The sequence below is a fragment of the Thunnus thynnus genome, chromosome 5, assembly GCF_963924715.1.
Source record: "Thunnus thynnus chromosome 5, fThuThy2.1, whole genome shotgun sequence".
Classification (NCBI taxonomy): domain Eukaryota; kingdom Metazoa; phylum Chordata; class Actinopteri; order Scombriformes; family Scombridae; genus Thunnus; species Thunnus thynnus.
The window spans coordinates 30491506-30508638 of record NC_089521.1 but is presented as its reverse complement, the minus strand read 5'-3'; the positions used below and the strand labels follow the sequence as shown (position 1 = coordinate 30508638).

Genomic DNA, 17133 nt, shown 5'->3' with positions numbered 1-17133 from the left:
TTATTTTGAAAGCTGAGCCCCTCTCAAGTGTCTGAATTTAACAAAAATCAAACGTTCAGTGGTGTAAACTGACTTATTTAGACTTGTACAGGCTGCTTTGTTTTAGTTTCAGTTTTAGTTGGAATTTAATTTCAATTATTTTAATTAGGAAGACGCATCTCTCCTTGTAATGATCTTTTCTTTCATCCAGCTGCTCTGCGCTGCGCTTCCCCTGTCTGCAGTCTTTATGCACATCTGTACTTTTATAAAGCTGATTAGAAACCTGGTTATGCGTATAAATGAGTAATCAGCGTCCTCCAGGAGAAATCTACCTAAGGGGACCAGGTTTCTCTAATCCCCCTACCCCGATTACAGAAACCAGGTTTCTTGTTTACATGACAGTTAAGAAATCAGCTTTATGGAGAAAACCCACTATAACTGGATTACTTAAGTGCCTGTAAACGCACTGTGTGTCTCCTGTGGCTCTGTAGGAGCTTTGTCAAGTCTGAGACGTCTGAGAAATCTTTATGTATTATCCAAATATATAGTATTATTCTTATTACAACCTCCGTTTTTCTTCGCAGGTGAATCCAGACAGGAGGAGGTTGAGGCGAGTGGAGACGTTGGAGGTCAGCAGCCCCTCAGGAAGCCTCGCCGCCGCCGGGCCCCGGCTGAGGGAGCGGCCCCTGGGTCGCTGTCACACTCTGGACTCTGGAGAACACGCGCCAGAGCGTCCGGAGCGCACACACACCCCCAACACGACTGAACACACTCCAAAAGAGAGCGATCAGCTGTTTAGAGACACAGATGATGACACCAATGAATCGCACTCCGCCGATGTCACTGACTGTTGCACCGAGACCTCGCCGCCCCCGCCCTCACTCACCCCGACCAATCAGTCCGCTTCGCTGGAGTCCGACAAGTCATCCGACAGCCAGAGCCCTCTAAATGGAGAGTTAGAGGAGTCGTCTGACCACCAGACTCCGCCTCATACCGAAGACACGTCCACGCAGTCAGACAGCGGGGACAGAGACTCTTATCTCAGCCGCCCGGCTGACCTCAACATCCCGATCCACACTGACGAAGGCGATCAGAGAGACGCTGACCAACCACCAGACACCACCAGTACAGCTGAGTTGAATCAGGCAGACTGAAAAGGAGACGTTGTGAGGAAGAAGAGAAGTTATACACCTGCCATGAATGTGATGGAGGAGCAGGTTTAGGTTTCCCTTTAAAGAAAAACACCAAAACCTAAATGTTTGCCAAAAGGAAAAAAGAAAGCACATCATTTTATATCAGGTGGGACCAGCTGTTCCAACTGAGGATGCAGTAGTCTGACTCACACTGGAGGTTTGTCCCCTGGTGGAAAATACACACTGACGTAAAGTCAACAGAGTGACTTCAACCAACTAAGAACAATAACAACAGTTTTGAAACAGTTTTTTTTTTTTTTTTAAAGAGTTCACCCAAATTACAAAAACACATATTCTCTCATGTATCTCTAGTGGTAATTAGCCTTCGAGATAGTTTTGGTTTTGTCTGTCCAGGTATTTCTGTCCGATATCCGATTCAGATTGACACACAGTCAGGCGCTGCCGAGCTTCGTTACACTACCGTTTCTCTCATGGATGTAAAAAATCATTTAACGATGCTTTACTGATGTTTAGATGTCAGTAACCGACTCCTTTGAAAGAAAGAAAGAACGTCAGAGAAAGAAAGTTAAGAAGTGTGTGTGTGTGGACAGAAGGAGAGGTGAAAATGAAACTTATTTTTTATTGGGTAATTCATAATAATAACTGTATTTGTACACAGGGCTGCGCAATATGACGATATATATATCGCATGACGATAGAAAAACACCTTATCGTTTCATATTATGATCTATTGTTAATTTCGTTATATTGCAAATCACACTCTTTACAGCAATATTTTTCGTGGTTTGGATGAGGTGTATTGCGTGGGTGTGTCGTGTGTTTACTTAGATGCAGGCAGGAAATTTGCATGAAGGCAACACAAACAAAGATGATGGAGGAGAGCGAACGTGACGCAGACGAGACTAAAAACGAGGAGCTCGTAGACAAAAAGAGACGCTGCTTCTGTCGCATGGATGTAGTTCGAGTATGAGAAGTCTGACTTTTCCATGTGGTCATTTTATATAAACAGTTTATTCACTGAACTTACAGAAAAATGTGATGTTTATGGTGATATTTATTGTTATCTGGATATGAAATGACCTGCAGTATATCAGGATTTGATGCAGCCTGAAGTGCTTTTACAAAACAAGATTAAAAGTAAAATTAGGCCAAAAACTAAAATGATAATAGTAAATAAAAAAAAAATGACCACAGTACAATAAAATATTAAAATTTAGACAATGAAGGTCAATAAACTGGAGAATCTGCTACTTTAACATGCATAGAGTAGACGTGTGTCATACATAGATTCCTGCCTCCGGCCCAATAAATAATAAATAAATGAATACAGTCTAGTTAGTGCTGATTACAGAATTTAAACATTACATTTAAAACACTTTCATGTTTCCTGTTACTCTGTATAAACCACATAACACACTCTCAGCTGTTTTCATACACAGGGACTGTTTCTTTGGTAGAAAGTATTTCCAGTGAAAACCACTGAAACTGACATCTGTGGGTTATACAGAGATAGTTTCTGGTAAACCACATTGCTGTTTATATTTTTAAATGTCATTTTCACTGCTGTCAGCACCACAAACCAGATTAAATTCTTCTCCATTGTATTGGGTTGAAGACAAATGAATAAAGATAGAAATGTCCGCACACAGATTAGATTAAAGACAGACAGATATCTCAAAACCTGGACAAATAAAACCAACACTACTGTCTCTGTATGGCAGGTAAGTGAGAAACTATGTTTGTAATTTGGGTGTACTGACCTTTAAATGTCACAATGAAACGTTAAAATGTAGTTTTCTGTTTCATGTAAATCTTCAAAGGGACCGGTCGCTCCCTGATTTCCTTTAAACGTCACGTTATAGCTCCAACAAATCCCTCAGATTCCCTTCGAGCACGCCGATGACACAACTATCATTTGAAATTCTTAGATTTGAGTGATCCGTCGGGACAGAAACACCCAAAAAATTATAAAGTTTGATCCCAGAAATTTCCATGACCTTTCCTTCCTGTAAAACAGCATAATACTTTTTTATAGTTAAACTTAATAGACGCACAGAAAAACAATCAAAACTGCCTTTTTCATCCTAATTGACATCCTGTGTATTTACATTTTTTTTTGTAAATGTGCTGAAGCTTAACAGCCGCCTGCGCTGTAGTAACACAACTAAAAAACACGCCAAACATATTTTAAAAACTTCCTACATAAGAGGAAAATATTACAATACTCTGTCCCGATGATGCAATGATAGACTCTAAAAAAACTGCATTTCCTTGTGATTTTACCAGCTCAGATTTTATCAGTAATATTAACAGAATCCAGGACTTAAACTCCTCCTCCTCCTCCTCTTCCTCCTCTCACCTGAGTTTGAAGCACTTTCTTCTCCTTCTAGCCTCCACAAAAAGAAAAAAAAAGGGATGATGTTATTTTAGTTTGTGCGGTATGTTTTTTCTTTTTATTTTAAGCCACTAGACCGTAGCTCTGATCTGACCGCCAGACTTCATCTGAAGAAGATGTTTGTTGTTTTACTTGAATACTAGACGTCAGCTCAGTTTCAGTGTTAAACATGAGTTTACAGTTGGTGGGTTTGCTCTTTCTTCCCCCCCCTCCCACGTTTAACATCATACTACTCTACTCACTGTTTTATTAGGATCATTTCATTTTATTTATGAGCCCTGTTGATGGCAGTGTGTCGTGTGTTCAGAGAGTTTCAGCTTCTCCTGAAGGTTAGAATGTGTTTTCTCCAGAGACGTAGAGAAACTGAAAGGGTCACATCGCTGGTTTCATGTGTTTGCTCATTTAAATACACATCACTGCTGACTATTTTCCTAATCATACCGGATTTTTAGATTGATTTCCTTCCTCCCAGACAGACTTTACTTTGAGTTCATTTCTATTGAAATCAACTTGCAGAGATGTGAAACTCCTTGCAGACAGATGATCCATCACAGTCAAAATTTAGTCACTTTTATTGTTATTTCTTTGTGAGAGTTACTTTATTGCTGCATTTTAATGGAGTTTAGGAGACATTTTCACATATATATTTATATACAGAGATATCACAGAGATTAAAAACCCTTTGTGCTGCAGTGTCCTGAACATCAGCAGCACATAGAACAAAAACAAACATAAAACAGACTTATTATGAAATATGTAAAACTGCATCGGAAGTTAATCATAATTCTTGGTTTGATATTGATGGTTTTATCCATCTTAAGCAAGATTCAAGTCTCTGCTAGTTGATTTTCGCAGCATATTAAAATGATCTTTAACCACTTTTTATCTGATGGTTTAATTAGTGGACAGTAGTCAGTTGTGCTGAGCTAATTAAAACATGTCAAACCATCAGTTCAGTCCTTTAACATTAGAAGATATTTAATCTTAAGACTGACACATTACACCATGATGCAGTATAAGTGTGACTGTTCACTTCACATGCTGTAGTTCACTGATCGTACACGTTTGACTGAATGAAGCTCAGTTTAGCTTCGGTGTAAACTGACCTCGATACCTCTCTGACCTTCTGTTTCTCTGTGTTTCTGTCAGTTTTTTTGTTAACTGACCGTTTGTTTCCCACCGTCAGTCGATGCAGTTCCTCTTTCTGTCTTTGGCTCTAAGAAGTCAAAACTCCAGCAACACTTTAAGTATAAAGAACAACTTTATAGTGATGTGTTGCTGGATTTTTGACCTCTCGAGACCTTGGAAGTAGGTGAAGTTTTGCCAGAAATCCCGACTCTACCGTCAGTTTTCAGCAAAGCAGCGTGTTTGTGTTTCACAGTGTTTAATTTAAGCTGAACGTGGATGTCAAACACAATCAGAAGTCAAGTCTTAATTATTTTTGTACCACTGTTTTTATTTTCTGGTTTGGATGTTTAAAGATGATGTGAATGTGCCTTATTTAATTCACACCCAAATAACCAATAATAAAACTTATGATTAAGATAAATTCTGTGTTTTTTTAGCAGTCGTGTTTTATGGAAGAAGCTTCAAATACATTAAAGTTGATTCTCTGGTTCAGGTTTTTGAAATGTGAAGATTTGCTGCTTTTCTTTGTTTTATATAATAATGAACTGAATATCTTTGAACTGTTGGTTGCACAAAACAAGATGAAGGTGAAGCGACACCTTGAGCTTTGGGAAATTATAATGGATACTTTTCAATATTATATATGACATTTTATAAACAAAATCCTAAATCAAGACAATCTGCAGATTCATATAAGGGGAAAATACAGTTTACTACGAGGGGTTTGACCACATGTACAGTGGATTCAGAGAGTATTTTTACCCCCTTTGTGTACTTTATTGTGTTGTAGATTTAATTTTAAATGGATAAAATTGACATTTTTGCCCATTAATCTACACTCAATAATCCATAATGACAAAGTGAAAATCTGTTTTTCAAAAATTTTGCAAATTTATTAAAATTCAAAAACTTAAATATCTCACTCATGTAAGTATTCACGCCGTGTATCACTGAACCAGGATATCATCAGCCACATAAATCGTATGTATCAGTGTATTTCTTCAATAAATGTACTTGTATAATTTTAAAATAAACACAGGCGTTTATAGGTTGATGTACAGTAGTTGAGCCAAAACCTTTCATCCTGGTTTGACAAAGAAGAAAACTTAAATCAGGGTCCATTTATATTTGTGCTGTTTTCCTAATGTGTTCATATTTCGAAATTACAAATAGACTGTCTGAAAAAAAATCTGGTGTCAATATGAACAGTAAAAGAGGTTTTCCTCGCTGTAATCATTCCTCCTGTTCATACTGGATATTAAAAGATCCTTCAAATGTGCTTTCAATGTAAGTGATGGAGGCCAAAATCCACAGTGTGTCCACACAGTCATTTAAAAGTTGATGTGAAGCTTATATGAGGCTTCAGCAGTCTGAGTTAGTCATATCAAGTGGATATCTGACACATTTACAGTCTTTTTAGCATCAAATTCCCTCTTTGTGTTTCCTCGGACAGTATTTCCCTGTTGAGCTGCAGGTGGAAGCACAGTAACAAAAAGAGGGACTTTGGCACTAAAAAGACTGTAACGTTGAAAGATATCTACTTGTTTTGACTCATTTGGATGCTGAAGCTTCATATTAGCTTCAGATAAACTTTTAAATACATTTTTGCACAGAAGGAGGACTGTGGATTTTGTCCCCCATCACTTCCATTGTAAGTGCATTATGAAGCGATCTTCTAATGGTCAGTATGAACAGGAGGAATGATTACAGCAAGAAAAACATGTTTCACTGCTCATTTGGTCTCCTGACTGTTGTTTTAAGACACATTTGAAAACTATGAATCCATCCATGAAGTTTAAAACCTAAAGACTGAACCAGAAGGGGGCGCTAATCCATTACCAAGGATGTCAACTGCTGTTAAAAAACGAGAAGAAGAAGAAACGTCACTTCCTCCCAAAACAAGCAGAGCAGTCTGGAAAGAGGTAGAATAGTTGTCATTTATTATAAAACATCTGACAACAGACTAATTTCCTGTGTCTGTTGAGAAGGTGAGTTGTCCTACTTAGAGTTAAACTGAGAATAATGTATTTCTGCTGAGCTACAACAGAACTAAAGAGCCATATTTTAGCGATAGAAAACTGGAAAATTCTCATAATGTTTTATTTAATTCCGGTGGGAATAACCCTCAGAGAACGAATCGTCCCGGGACGTTAATTTCAGGTGTAAAAACGAGATTAAATCTGATAATATGACAGGTAGCTGCACAGCTGTTAGCCTGCTGTGGCTAGCTTAAGTTAGCTGACCTAACTGTCGTGTAACGTCTGTAACGTTAATTAACTTCTGTACCTTTGCTGTTATATCGTCCGTGTTTCTAACCATACCTGTTTTATTCCAGTTAAATTATGTACCGGTAGGTGGATTTGGGGCAAAGTTAAACAGCTAAAAATCTAGAAGAAGGTGTGTCACCGGTTTGTGATGCTATCATAGCGTTAACACAGCCATGCTAACATTTCATTTAACACACCAACACCAACATTAAAGGTTCAAATGAGTCTTAAAACAACAATCAGGACCCCAAATGAACAGTGAAACATGTTTTTCTTGCTGTAATCATTCCTCCTGTTCATACTGACCATTAGAAGATCCCTTCATAATGCACTTACAATGGAAGTGATGGGAGACAAAATCCACAGTCCTCCTGTGCAAAAAATGTATTTCAAAGTTTATCTGAAGCTAATATGAAGCTTCAGCTCAACAGGGAAACACTGTCCGAGGAAACACAAAGAGGGATTTGATGCTAAAAAGACTGTAAATGTGTCAGATATCCACTTGATATGACTAACTCAGACTGCTTAAGCCTCATATAAGCTTCACATCTACTTTTAAATGACTGTGTGGACACACTGTGGACACTGGATCCCCATCACTTCCATTGAAAGCACATTTGAAGGGGATCATTTAATAGCAGAACCTCCAGTGTCAAACTGCACACGTGTTATTCTCAGTATCACAGTCAGTCCAGCAGGCAGACAGCTACTGTAGTGTTTTCTTCAGCTTTTGTTGCCTCCAAAAGTCCGAAAAGTAGTGTTTTACATTTTTTAAAACGGTAAAACAGAGGGAAAGCTTCTCTGTTTCTGTCATCATGAACAGATGAGGGTTTAACTGTAGTTATGTTACACAGTAATAATTCAACTTTTATGTCTGCTGTCGACAGAAATGTGACCCAGCTTGAGAGTCCATCGTGCAGCTGAAAGAGAGAAGATAATGTCATAAAGTAAAGGCACTTTCAGTAAGTACGCATCAACATGAGATGGATCTGTGTGCACAGGTTTTCAGTTCATTTCCTCTAATATTGTAAATATTTTTGGTGTTTTTGAAATTCATGTTAGTAAAAACTCACTTCCACCTGCCTGTCCCCCCCCTCCTCCTCCTCCTCCTCCTCCTCCTCCTCCTCCTCCTCCGTGTCTTCCATCAGGGCAGAATGTCCTCAGGCCACCGGCTGAGGGATGTGGAGCAGCAGCGCCCCCTGCTGGACGAGGAGGATGAGGAGGCGGCGATGGCGAGGAATTACCGCAGCGAGGCTAAACAGCTGTGGTTCATCCAGGACGGCTGTGGCATGGTGTGCGCCTTCATCACCTGGTTCCTGGTCTTCTTCGCTGACTTCGTGGTCACATTCGTCATGCTGCTGCCCTCCAGGAGCTTCTGGTACGCCGTGGTCAACGGGGTGGTCTTCAACAGCCTGGCCGTGCTGGCGCTGGCCTCCCACCTCCGCACCATGCTGACCGACCCGGTGAGGAGGCTGAATGTTTTTTTGGGGGGGCCAGACTTTGGTTTAATGGGGAAAAATAGAAGCTCTAAGTTGCAGCTAAGCAATGAGATTTTTCCCATTTTATGGCTTCATCGCCTGCTTTTCTTCCTTCTTCTCGTCAGGGAGCCGTTCCTAAAGGAAACGCCACTAAGAAATACATGGAGAGTCTGCAGCTGAAGCCGGGCGAGGTCGTCTACAAATGTCCAAAATGCTGCAGCATCAAACCTGAGAGAGCACATCACTGCAGGTCAGATGAGTTCTTACAATCTGCAGGAAGTTTAAACATTAAAGAGAACATATTTCTCATATTCTGGGGCTCTACTGGAATATCTTTGCATGATTTAAAAAAGTCTTTCTTAGCAACCGAGGCCTCAGAACGGACAGTCATTTATGAACATGCACAACGAGCCGACGTCAGCTCGTGGGCAAAGTAGAAGAAAACGTTGCAAATGAAGTGTTCGGAGCACGTTGAAGCCCTGACTTTTGACTTACAGGGAACATTTCTATAAACATTCACCTTTTACCATGTTTAACATCTGACATCATAACAGGATATAAATAGCAGAAAATCACAAAAAGCATAATATGTCCCCTTTAAGTCTGCTGTGCTTAAAGCTGCATTAAGTGGGGCTTTTTTGTCCATTTTGGGGCAGCAGAACAAGCTGAAAACACAACATCATCCAGCAGACAAAGAGAAACATGAAAGTGGGTTCATCTGAGCTTCCTGCTGCTGCTCCAGAGAGCTCCAATGTTAATGATAGCCTCTTTTCACAGTAGTCATTTGATCCATTAACATAAAAATATTGATTTGTGCAGTTTTAATTTTCTATTTATCCTCACATTGCGTCTTTTTCCTGCTACTTTATCATCTGGTTTGCAGAAAAGAAGAGAAGAAGAGAGATCTCTGTCTATAAAGATATTCCACATTTTGCATTCGGTAGATAAATAAATTCTTTCTGTGAAGTTTGACAAAACAATCCCAACTCATGGTTCCACTTTTTTTTTTGCATTTTCCAGAGCTTTAACCAGTTTGCTCAGTTGTCATGGAGACTGATCTGTTGATGTTCAAGCTTTAGTAGCTGCTATGATTTCATCCGTAGCACTTTAAGGACTTTGGGAGGTTCACCATCGAAGGTCAAGAATCAGCTTTGACGCTTTTCCTGTGAAATTCCTGGAAATGCAGTTTTTCAGCAATAACAGAGAATAACAGCAAAGATGACTTAAACATGTTTTATTTGGTTTGTTAACCCTGTCGTCTCTACTGAAATGTTTTGAAACTGTTCAGAAGTAAGAAATTTGTCTAATTTACATTTATGTTTTGTTATTTGATGGACGAGTTTATCCAAAGTAACATAGAAGCGAGGTGAGACAATCAAACGTTAGAGGACAGTGACTCAGAGAGAGATGAGGTACAAATTCTCAAGTAGCTTTTTTAAAATAATTATTAAAGCCAGAAACAACTGGAAATAGACAAATGCATTAGAAATACAATAAACAACAAGAAAGTAGTGCAACAATCGAGTGTCAAGTGTTGAGGTGTTCACAGAAGAAGAAGAAGCTTTCAGGCATTTCTTGAATGTAAGAAGACAGGAAGTAATGCTGCCATGTTCTTCTTCTACAGTATCTGCAAGCGCTGCATCCGCAAGATGGACCACCACTGTCCCTGGGTGAATAACTGCGTCGGGGAGAAGAACCAGCGCTTCTTTGTCCTCTTCACTGTGAGTCAGTTTACAATCCAGCAGCTACTTCCTGTATCCGACCCTCTTATGACAGAGTCACCTACACGGAGACGAGTCCTACAAGCAAGCAACCGCTTTGATTTATGGTTTATTATTTTGGTTGCTTCATATTTTGACAAGATGACAGACCTGTTAACAGCTCAGATATAGTTTCACAGAGGATTTATGTGTTGCTGTTATGCAGATTTTCATATAAGTTTCAAATCAGATCACAGCGAAAAAAGTATTTATTAAAAAAACAAATAAATAAAAAAGTAGTTTGTTTGACATTCAGACAATGTGTTTTGGAGCTAAAATCCAGTTTGCGAACAATCTGCTCTTCTCCTTTATTAACTTTATTGTCCTGCACTTGGCCTAAACTATCAGTTATTATTAGTAGAGTGTTGAGTGTATTTGTTTATTAATGCATCACTAAGTGATTTCCATATTCTTTCTTTTTTTTTAATGTTCAGTCCTCTGACTGTCAGCCACCTGATTCATGAAGCGACATCGGTGACGAATCCGTATGTGTGAATAGTTTCGACTGTGACTGTGTTCAGTGCTGTTGTAGAATTACTTTTATTAATAGCTAGAAATGTTCGTTAGATGATGAGCTCATTTCACATGTTACTATTTCAATATAATATATCAATTAATCAATTAATAATACAAGTTAAAGGCTGGTGATTTTCTATATTTTTCTTATTGTCAACAAATCTCATGAAAAGACCAAAATCAACAATGAACTGATCTACTAACAAGTATTGTGTCGGATATATCTTATTCCTCTGTGCTGTAAACCTCCACTGTTGTCCAAAAATGTAATTTAAAAACAACTGCAGCTAAAAATTACTTTGATTACCGATTAATCTGGAGATTATTTTCTTGATAAATTGGTGGTTTAGTCTATAACTTGTCAGAAAATAATGAAAAATGCTTGTTATCATTTGGTGGAAACCAAGTACATGAACTCAAGTACTGTACTTAAGTACAATTTTGAGGTACTTGTACTAGTTGAGTATTTAAATTTCCTACTTTGTAGTTCAACTGCGCTACAATTCAGAGAGAAATATTGTACTTAATACTCCACTACATTTATTTGACAACGTTTCACATTCAAATTTGACATGAAATAAGAAAAGCCTCTAAATTACGCTGCGTTATTTAATATTTAACCAGCGATTTTCCAAAATTAAAACTCTAATATTTTACAAAAATGCAAAGATGAGAGAAAATTTCTAGAAAATGAATCCACATTTATGTATCAGAACTACTTTCATCTGTCGCTCAGATTTATCTGGTGACTCTTCAGATCAAATAATTACAATAAATGCTGCTTATGCACTGATTCATCAGTATTAATCATCATTTACTTTATTAAAAGTATGTAATATAGTCACAGCCTTATTTTCTGCAGAACAAGTACTTTTAATACTTTAAGTACATTTACCTGATAATACTTCTGTACTTTTACTGTAGTAGGATTTTTACATTGTAGTATTTCTACTTCAGTATGTCACCACTGAGAAGAGATTTATTAAAATGTCTTGTTTTGTCCGACCAACAGTCCAAAGATATTCTGTTTATTTTCATTTATGAAAAAGAAAAACATCAAATCTTCACATTTCATGAAACTACAACCAGCGTAGGAGAGTCGGACAGTACTGAGAGACGGACGTAGACGTTGTTGGTATTTGGTCTTTTTATGGTAAACATCCTCCAGCCAATGAGATGCCAGTTTGCTCTTCTGCCGCAATATAATACTATTTTTTGACTCTTAACGCAGCAGCTCTGCCTTTCATAGCTGTCGTTCTGCCTCCTCACACGGTTTGCTGTTGGTCGTTGGCTCAAATTCACGAGTCAGAGTTCTCCAGGTGAACAGTCTAGGGCTGCAACTAACTTATTTTCATATTCATTATTGGCTAATCCCATTTTTCAATTTATTAATTAATCCACAGTGATGAGATGCACATTTTTCTGTAATGTAAGACAATGAAAAGCAGCAAATACTCAAATTTTAGAGCTCGAAACCATCGGATTTTAGGCATTTTTGCTTTAAAAAAAAGTACCTGAACAATTAATCGGATATCAAAATAGATACCGATTAATTTTCTGTCGATCAACCAATCAATTAATTGATGTTGCAGCTCTAGAACACTCTGAATGAGTGTGTTTCATGTTTTCCTGTAGACCAGCACCTCACTAGAATAGATGTGCGTTTTCCTTCAGTCGTTCATAGATGCAGGTTTGAACGGCTGTTAAACTGCTGGTGAACCGGTAGTGTTGCTTTTCTAACCAGCTGCTTTGTTTTGTTTCTGCTGACCTTCATCATTTCAGTCAAAGTGGCCACAAAGCGGTTTCACACCAGGACAGAAAGCTCTCTAAATTACCTAAAAAGCTTAAATTTATACCATCTAAACTTCCTGTCCACTTGTTCTGGTAAATTTCACCCAAAATTCGGCACCACGACGGGCTGAAACTGATGAAAGACGTCGTGTTAGATCCGTCAGACGCTGAGGTGCTGAAACACCGACAGAGTGAAGAGGTCTGGTACATTTTCTTCTTCTCACAGATGTACATCGCTATGATCTCCAGTCACGCTCTGGCTCTCTGTGGATACCAGTTCATCACCTGCATCAGAGTCCAGTGGAGAGGTGAGTCCTAAAAACACTCCAACACCTCTCTGCTGATTTAACTTCCTGTTTTCTTTCATCATCAGGTATCTATATCTTATCTATAGCTACGTATCAGCTATGTATTGTGAGTCCTGCAGTCGTCTCGCAGGCTCATGCATGAAGAACAAATACGTTTTTTTTTCTTTTGATGAGTCAAATGTGTCAAAATGAACCAAAAGAGGAAATGATCTCATGTTGAAACTGTGGTGAGACGAGCAGCCGGGTGTGTCTTCCTGTTTCCAGAGTGCAGCGATTTCTCTCCTCCGGTGACGATGATGCTGATGATCTTCCTCTGCATGGAAGGCCTCCTCTTCTTCACCTTCACAGCCGTTATGTTCAGTACGCAGCTCCACTCCATCTGCAACGACGAGACGGTGAGGACACGAACGCAGATATATTCTACTGTATCAGGGCTGCAACTGATTTGTATTTTCGTCATCAATTCATCTGTTGATTAATTTCTCTATTAATTATTCAGTCGTTTGGTTTGTAAAATGTCAGAAAACTGTCTTGACTTTGTATTCAAGTTCTTTGAGAAATTTATAATGTAGTTTAAAGTCAGGAGGTTGTGATATGTAACAAAATAAGCTAGTAAAGCTAAACAGAAGCACGTTCCTGCACATGCTCAGTGGCGTCTGCCGTACAAGGAACTTCTCTCCTGAGACTCAAAATCTTATCACTGTTTTTACTCATTTCTAAACAAACTATATCAGACTTTGGATACACAAAGGATACACCAAACATGAGATTTGTTGACAGTAAGAAAAGTTAATGTTATCCTCATGTGTAGTGGTGTTGGATGTTATTGGGTTTATATGATGAAATGTCTGGTTTGTTGTTGATTAATGTGTCTGAATAATTCCATGAGAGATGGGTCATATGAATGAACTGACAGGAAAATAAAACTATTTATTCATTCATTCATATATTCTACATGATGAGCAGAAGGTTTGCAGTGGAGATGTCTTTTATCCAGCTTTCTCTGGTTGCACTGTCAACAGTCTCCACCAGTATGAGAAAACACAAGTAGACAATCACAGGTCACAAACAACTTTAGGGCTGCAACAAAAGTTTATATTTGTTATTGATTATTCTACCAATTATTTTCCTGATGAATCAATTATTTGTGTGGTTTGTAAAATGTCAGTTAATTGTGAAATATGTCCATCCCAAGCTCCTGGAGCCCATATTTATTCCTCAAAATGTCTTGTTTTGTCCGACCAACTGTCCAAAAACCAAAGATAATCATTTTTGCTCAAAAAATTACTTAAAAAATTGTTCCGCTAATAAAATTGTTGTCATTTTTCTTAAAATCCACCTTTAGTGTGTCTGAGTGTGATGATGATGATGATGTCTGTGTGTAACGAGGTTGTGTATCTCTGTCCGTCAGGAGATCGAGCGTCTGAAGAACGAGAAGCCGACGTGGGAGCGTCAGACTCGCTGGGCCGGGTTGAGGTCGGTGTTCGGAGGTCAGCCGTCGCTGCTGTGGATCAACCCCTTCGCTGGACTCAGACTATCAACGCTTCTCCCCAAACGCGTCCGAAGAGGCGGAGCAGAGTTCTCCGTCTGACGAGCTGTCGTTTGACGGCGCGGATTTCTCCCGGTGAATCGAGACAAACCACGGTGGCGGAGTTTCACGGCATGAGAGTCGAGCTCCTCCGCAGTTTCACCTCACACGGAGACTGTTCCTGTGCCGAGGAACACGGTTCACACTCTGCTGCGGTTCCCCTGAGCAACAACACCTGACCTCTGACCTTTTAGTTGGTGGAGCATCATCCCCGCTGGGAGCTATAAAAGATCTCTAAACCCAGTCAGACTGACTGGAGGCTGCTGGATGTGAGGAGAAGTTTTTCTTCTACGTTAATCATTCAAATTTTCTCTGAGTCAGAATATTTTTTAAATTTGCTCGTTAAGATGCTGGATCCTCTTAGAGCTTTTCTCGACTATAGAAATTCTTTTCTGACTAAAAATCATAGATCTTGTTTTGTCAAACTGTTGGGAATCATTCCTCCTAAAGAATGTGTATCTGTGTGTGTAAAGTTGATGTGCATCAACATAAAGCTGAGAGGTCACAATGAAATGAAATATTATACAAATATGATCACTTTCTGTTGATTTTAAAAGCCAGAATATGAATCTATTTAAGAAATCACGCTTTAAATTACACACCAGCAGAACACGCTTGTTTCTCCTTCTTTACAAACAGTGAGATTTTTTTCCTTTAAATCAAACTTTTCTTCTCATCTTAAAAATCACATCTGATTTTTTCACATTGGATTTTGTTTCCGTTAGAAATACGACACAACAGGCCTCGTTCAGCAACCTTCTCCTCATCTTCTCGTTTTCCTCTCCGACTTTTTCTGTGAGTTTCGCTCGTTACGAATGTTTCACGTCGGGTTCTCTTGACTGGACAAATGTTTTGTAAATTGCTTGTTTCGAAATGATGGATGCCACCTGTGCTTTTGGAGATTTGATCAACTAATCCCCAACTGTGAAGTGGACATTAGCAGACAAAAACAATGTAAAAGTTATCACGTCAAAATAAATACAAACGCTTTAAGAGTGAGAGAAACTAATAATAAAAAAAAAAATCCTGTTGTTGAACCTCTCAGTAAATTGGCAGCCATGATGCACATCAAAATTCATATTATTATTATTATTATTTAATACATTGTGAACATTTTATGCCTTTAGAGATGACAGGAAACACATGACAGATGATAATCGAGTGTCATGTGTCTAAACCCAAATGTATTCAGATTAAGATCAGATAATTGTGATTCTTAAGTCAAACAAGTATTTCCCCCCCCATGAAGAATGTCAAACTGTCTGCACATAACTCGCACGTCGGATTCACTCATAAATGTTGTTTGTGCCTAAGAGAAAATTCTATATATGAGAAAATGACTGACAAATTATTTTATATTCCGCTTAAAGCTACAATATGCAAGTTGTGGAAATCAAAAATGCCATTTCACGGTGATTCTGAAACTGTAAACTTGTCTGTTAAGTGTATAAAGAGAGACTGAATTCAGTATTGAGCCTCACTGAGAGAAAAAGGAAATAGTTTGTGATACGTATGTTTTTCTGTTTCGAACCACTCTGACCCTCAGGACCGGACAGTTTTCCTTCAACACTTCTCAACAAGATGAAGCACACAGCAAAGTGTTTGTCTCTCTGGTGATTTCATGCTGCTTCCTCCTCCTGCTCAGAGGAGTTTTCTTACCCAGCATCACTGTATTATCCTTCACAAACTTACTGAAGTGTTGTTCTGTATTTATCTCTTTTTTTTTTTTTTGCACATCCTGAAAAAAGTCTCAACTTATAGTATGTGACACAGGCCCTAAAACAATCTGTCATAGTCTTTGAAAGTGTTCTGTTGTCTCTGTGCCGAGAGGTTTTTCAGGATCATGTTGGTTATCATTCCCAAAATTGGTCAAAAGATCTTGAACTTAACCTGATGTGACATGGAAACACCTGGAAAAAGGTTTTGAAAAAAACTGATTTAACAAAGCAGTGATTGTACATTTTGTTTTATGAGATTCCAGATTCTTTTTTTTTTATATATGTTGATCTGTTTCCACTTTTCAGACATTTATTAAACCAAGTTCATCTCTACCTCTTTAAATCATCTCTGCTTCTGTTTTTGTGATGTCTAACTGCTTCTTAGTAATGCTAACAGTGTGGCTGTAGGGCAGCAGTCAGCAAATATGTTCAAACATGGGCCAGTTAGTTCAGGGTTTTTTCATTGGTGGCTGTTAACTGGTGCAGCAGAAACACCTGAACCACCAAGACCTATGTTAGTTTATTTAGTATAATTTATCTAAGGTAAACCTTGTCATTGTGGCCCAAAGCAAAGTTTAGAGAAAAGTCTGAAACTTTGTGAGGCAGAATTTTATTTCTTCTTTCCTGTAACAGCTGATATCAGTCACAGTCACAGCAGCTGATTTTCTCTGCCAAACAAGTATTTTTAATACATAAGTATTATGAGCTTGATGTAGTTAAAGTATTGCAGTAAAAGTAGTGGTTTGGTCCCTCTGACTGATATATTATTATATATGACATCATTAGATTATTAATAGTGAAGCATCAGTGTTAGAGCAGCATGTTACTGTTGTAGCTGCTGGAGGTGGAGCTAGTTTACACTACTTTATATACAGTTAGCTAGTTTAGTCCAGTGGTTCCCAACCTAGGGGTCGGGCCCCTCAAAAGGGTCAGCAGATAAATCTGAGGGGTCGTGAGATGATTAATGGGAGAGGAAAGAAGAAAAAACAAAGTTCTGATACACAAATCTGTTTTCAGTTTTTGGACTTTTTCTCTAATCTTTGATTTTTGC

The 17133-nt window shown here is 38.5% G+C and overlaps 2 protein-coding genes across 3 annotated transcripts in view; both read left to right on the top strand.

The window, feature by feature from the left end:
* The window catches only part of ankrd27 (ankyrin repeat domain 27 (VPS9 domain)), a 43103-nt gene extending 38026 nt beyond the window's left edge, over window positions 1-5077 (top strand). Inside the window, exon 28 of the mRNA XM_067590673.1 lies at window positions 564-5077. Coding sequence (XP_067446774.1) covers window positions 564-1133 — 570 coding nt within the window. The 3' untranslated portion in view covers window positions 1134-5077. The remainder of the gene's footprint in view (window positions 1-563) is intronic.
* A 1423-nt stretch (window positions 5078-6500) lies between these two features.
* Window positions 6501-16428, top strand: LOC137183530 (palmitoyltransferase ZDHHC7-like). Of its 2 annotated transcripts, none has more exons than XM_067590672.1 (8): window positions 6501-6578; window positions 7811-7885; window positions 8072-8386; window positions 8527-8651; window positions 10026-10122; window positions 12695-12776; window positions 13041-13171; window positions 14188-16428. In XM_067590672.1, the coding sequence occupies exons 3-8, from the start codon at window positions 8078-8080 to the stop codon at window positions 14365-14367; spliced, it is 924 nt and encodes a 307-aa protein (XP_067446773.1). In that variant the 5' UTR covers window positions 6501-6578; window positions 7811-7885; window positions 8072-8077; the 3' UTR covers window positions 14368-16428. The 2 variants fall into 2 exon arrangements, with proteins under 2 accessions (XP_067446773.1, XP_067446771.1); XM_067590670.1 differs by having other exon boundaries at window positions 6518-6644.
* Window positions 16429-17133: the final 705 nt, after the last annotated feature.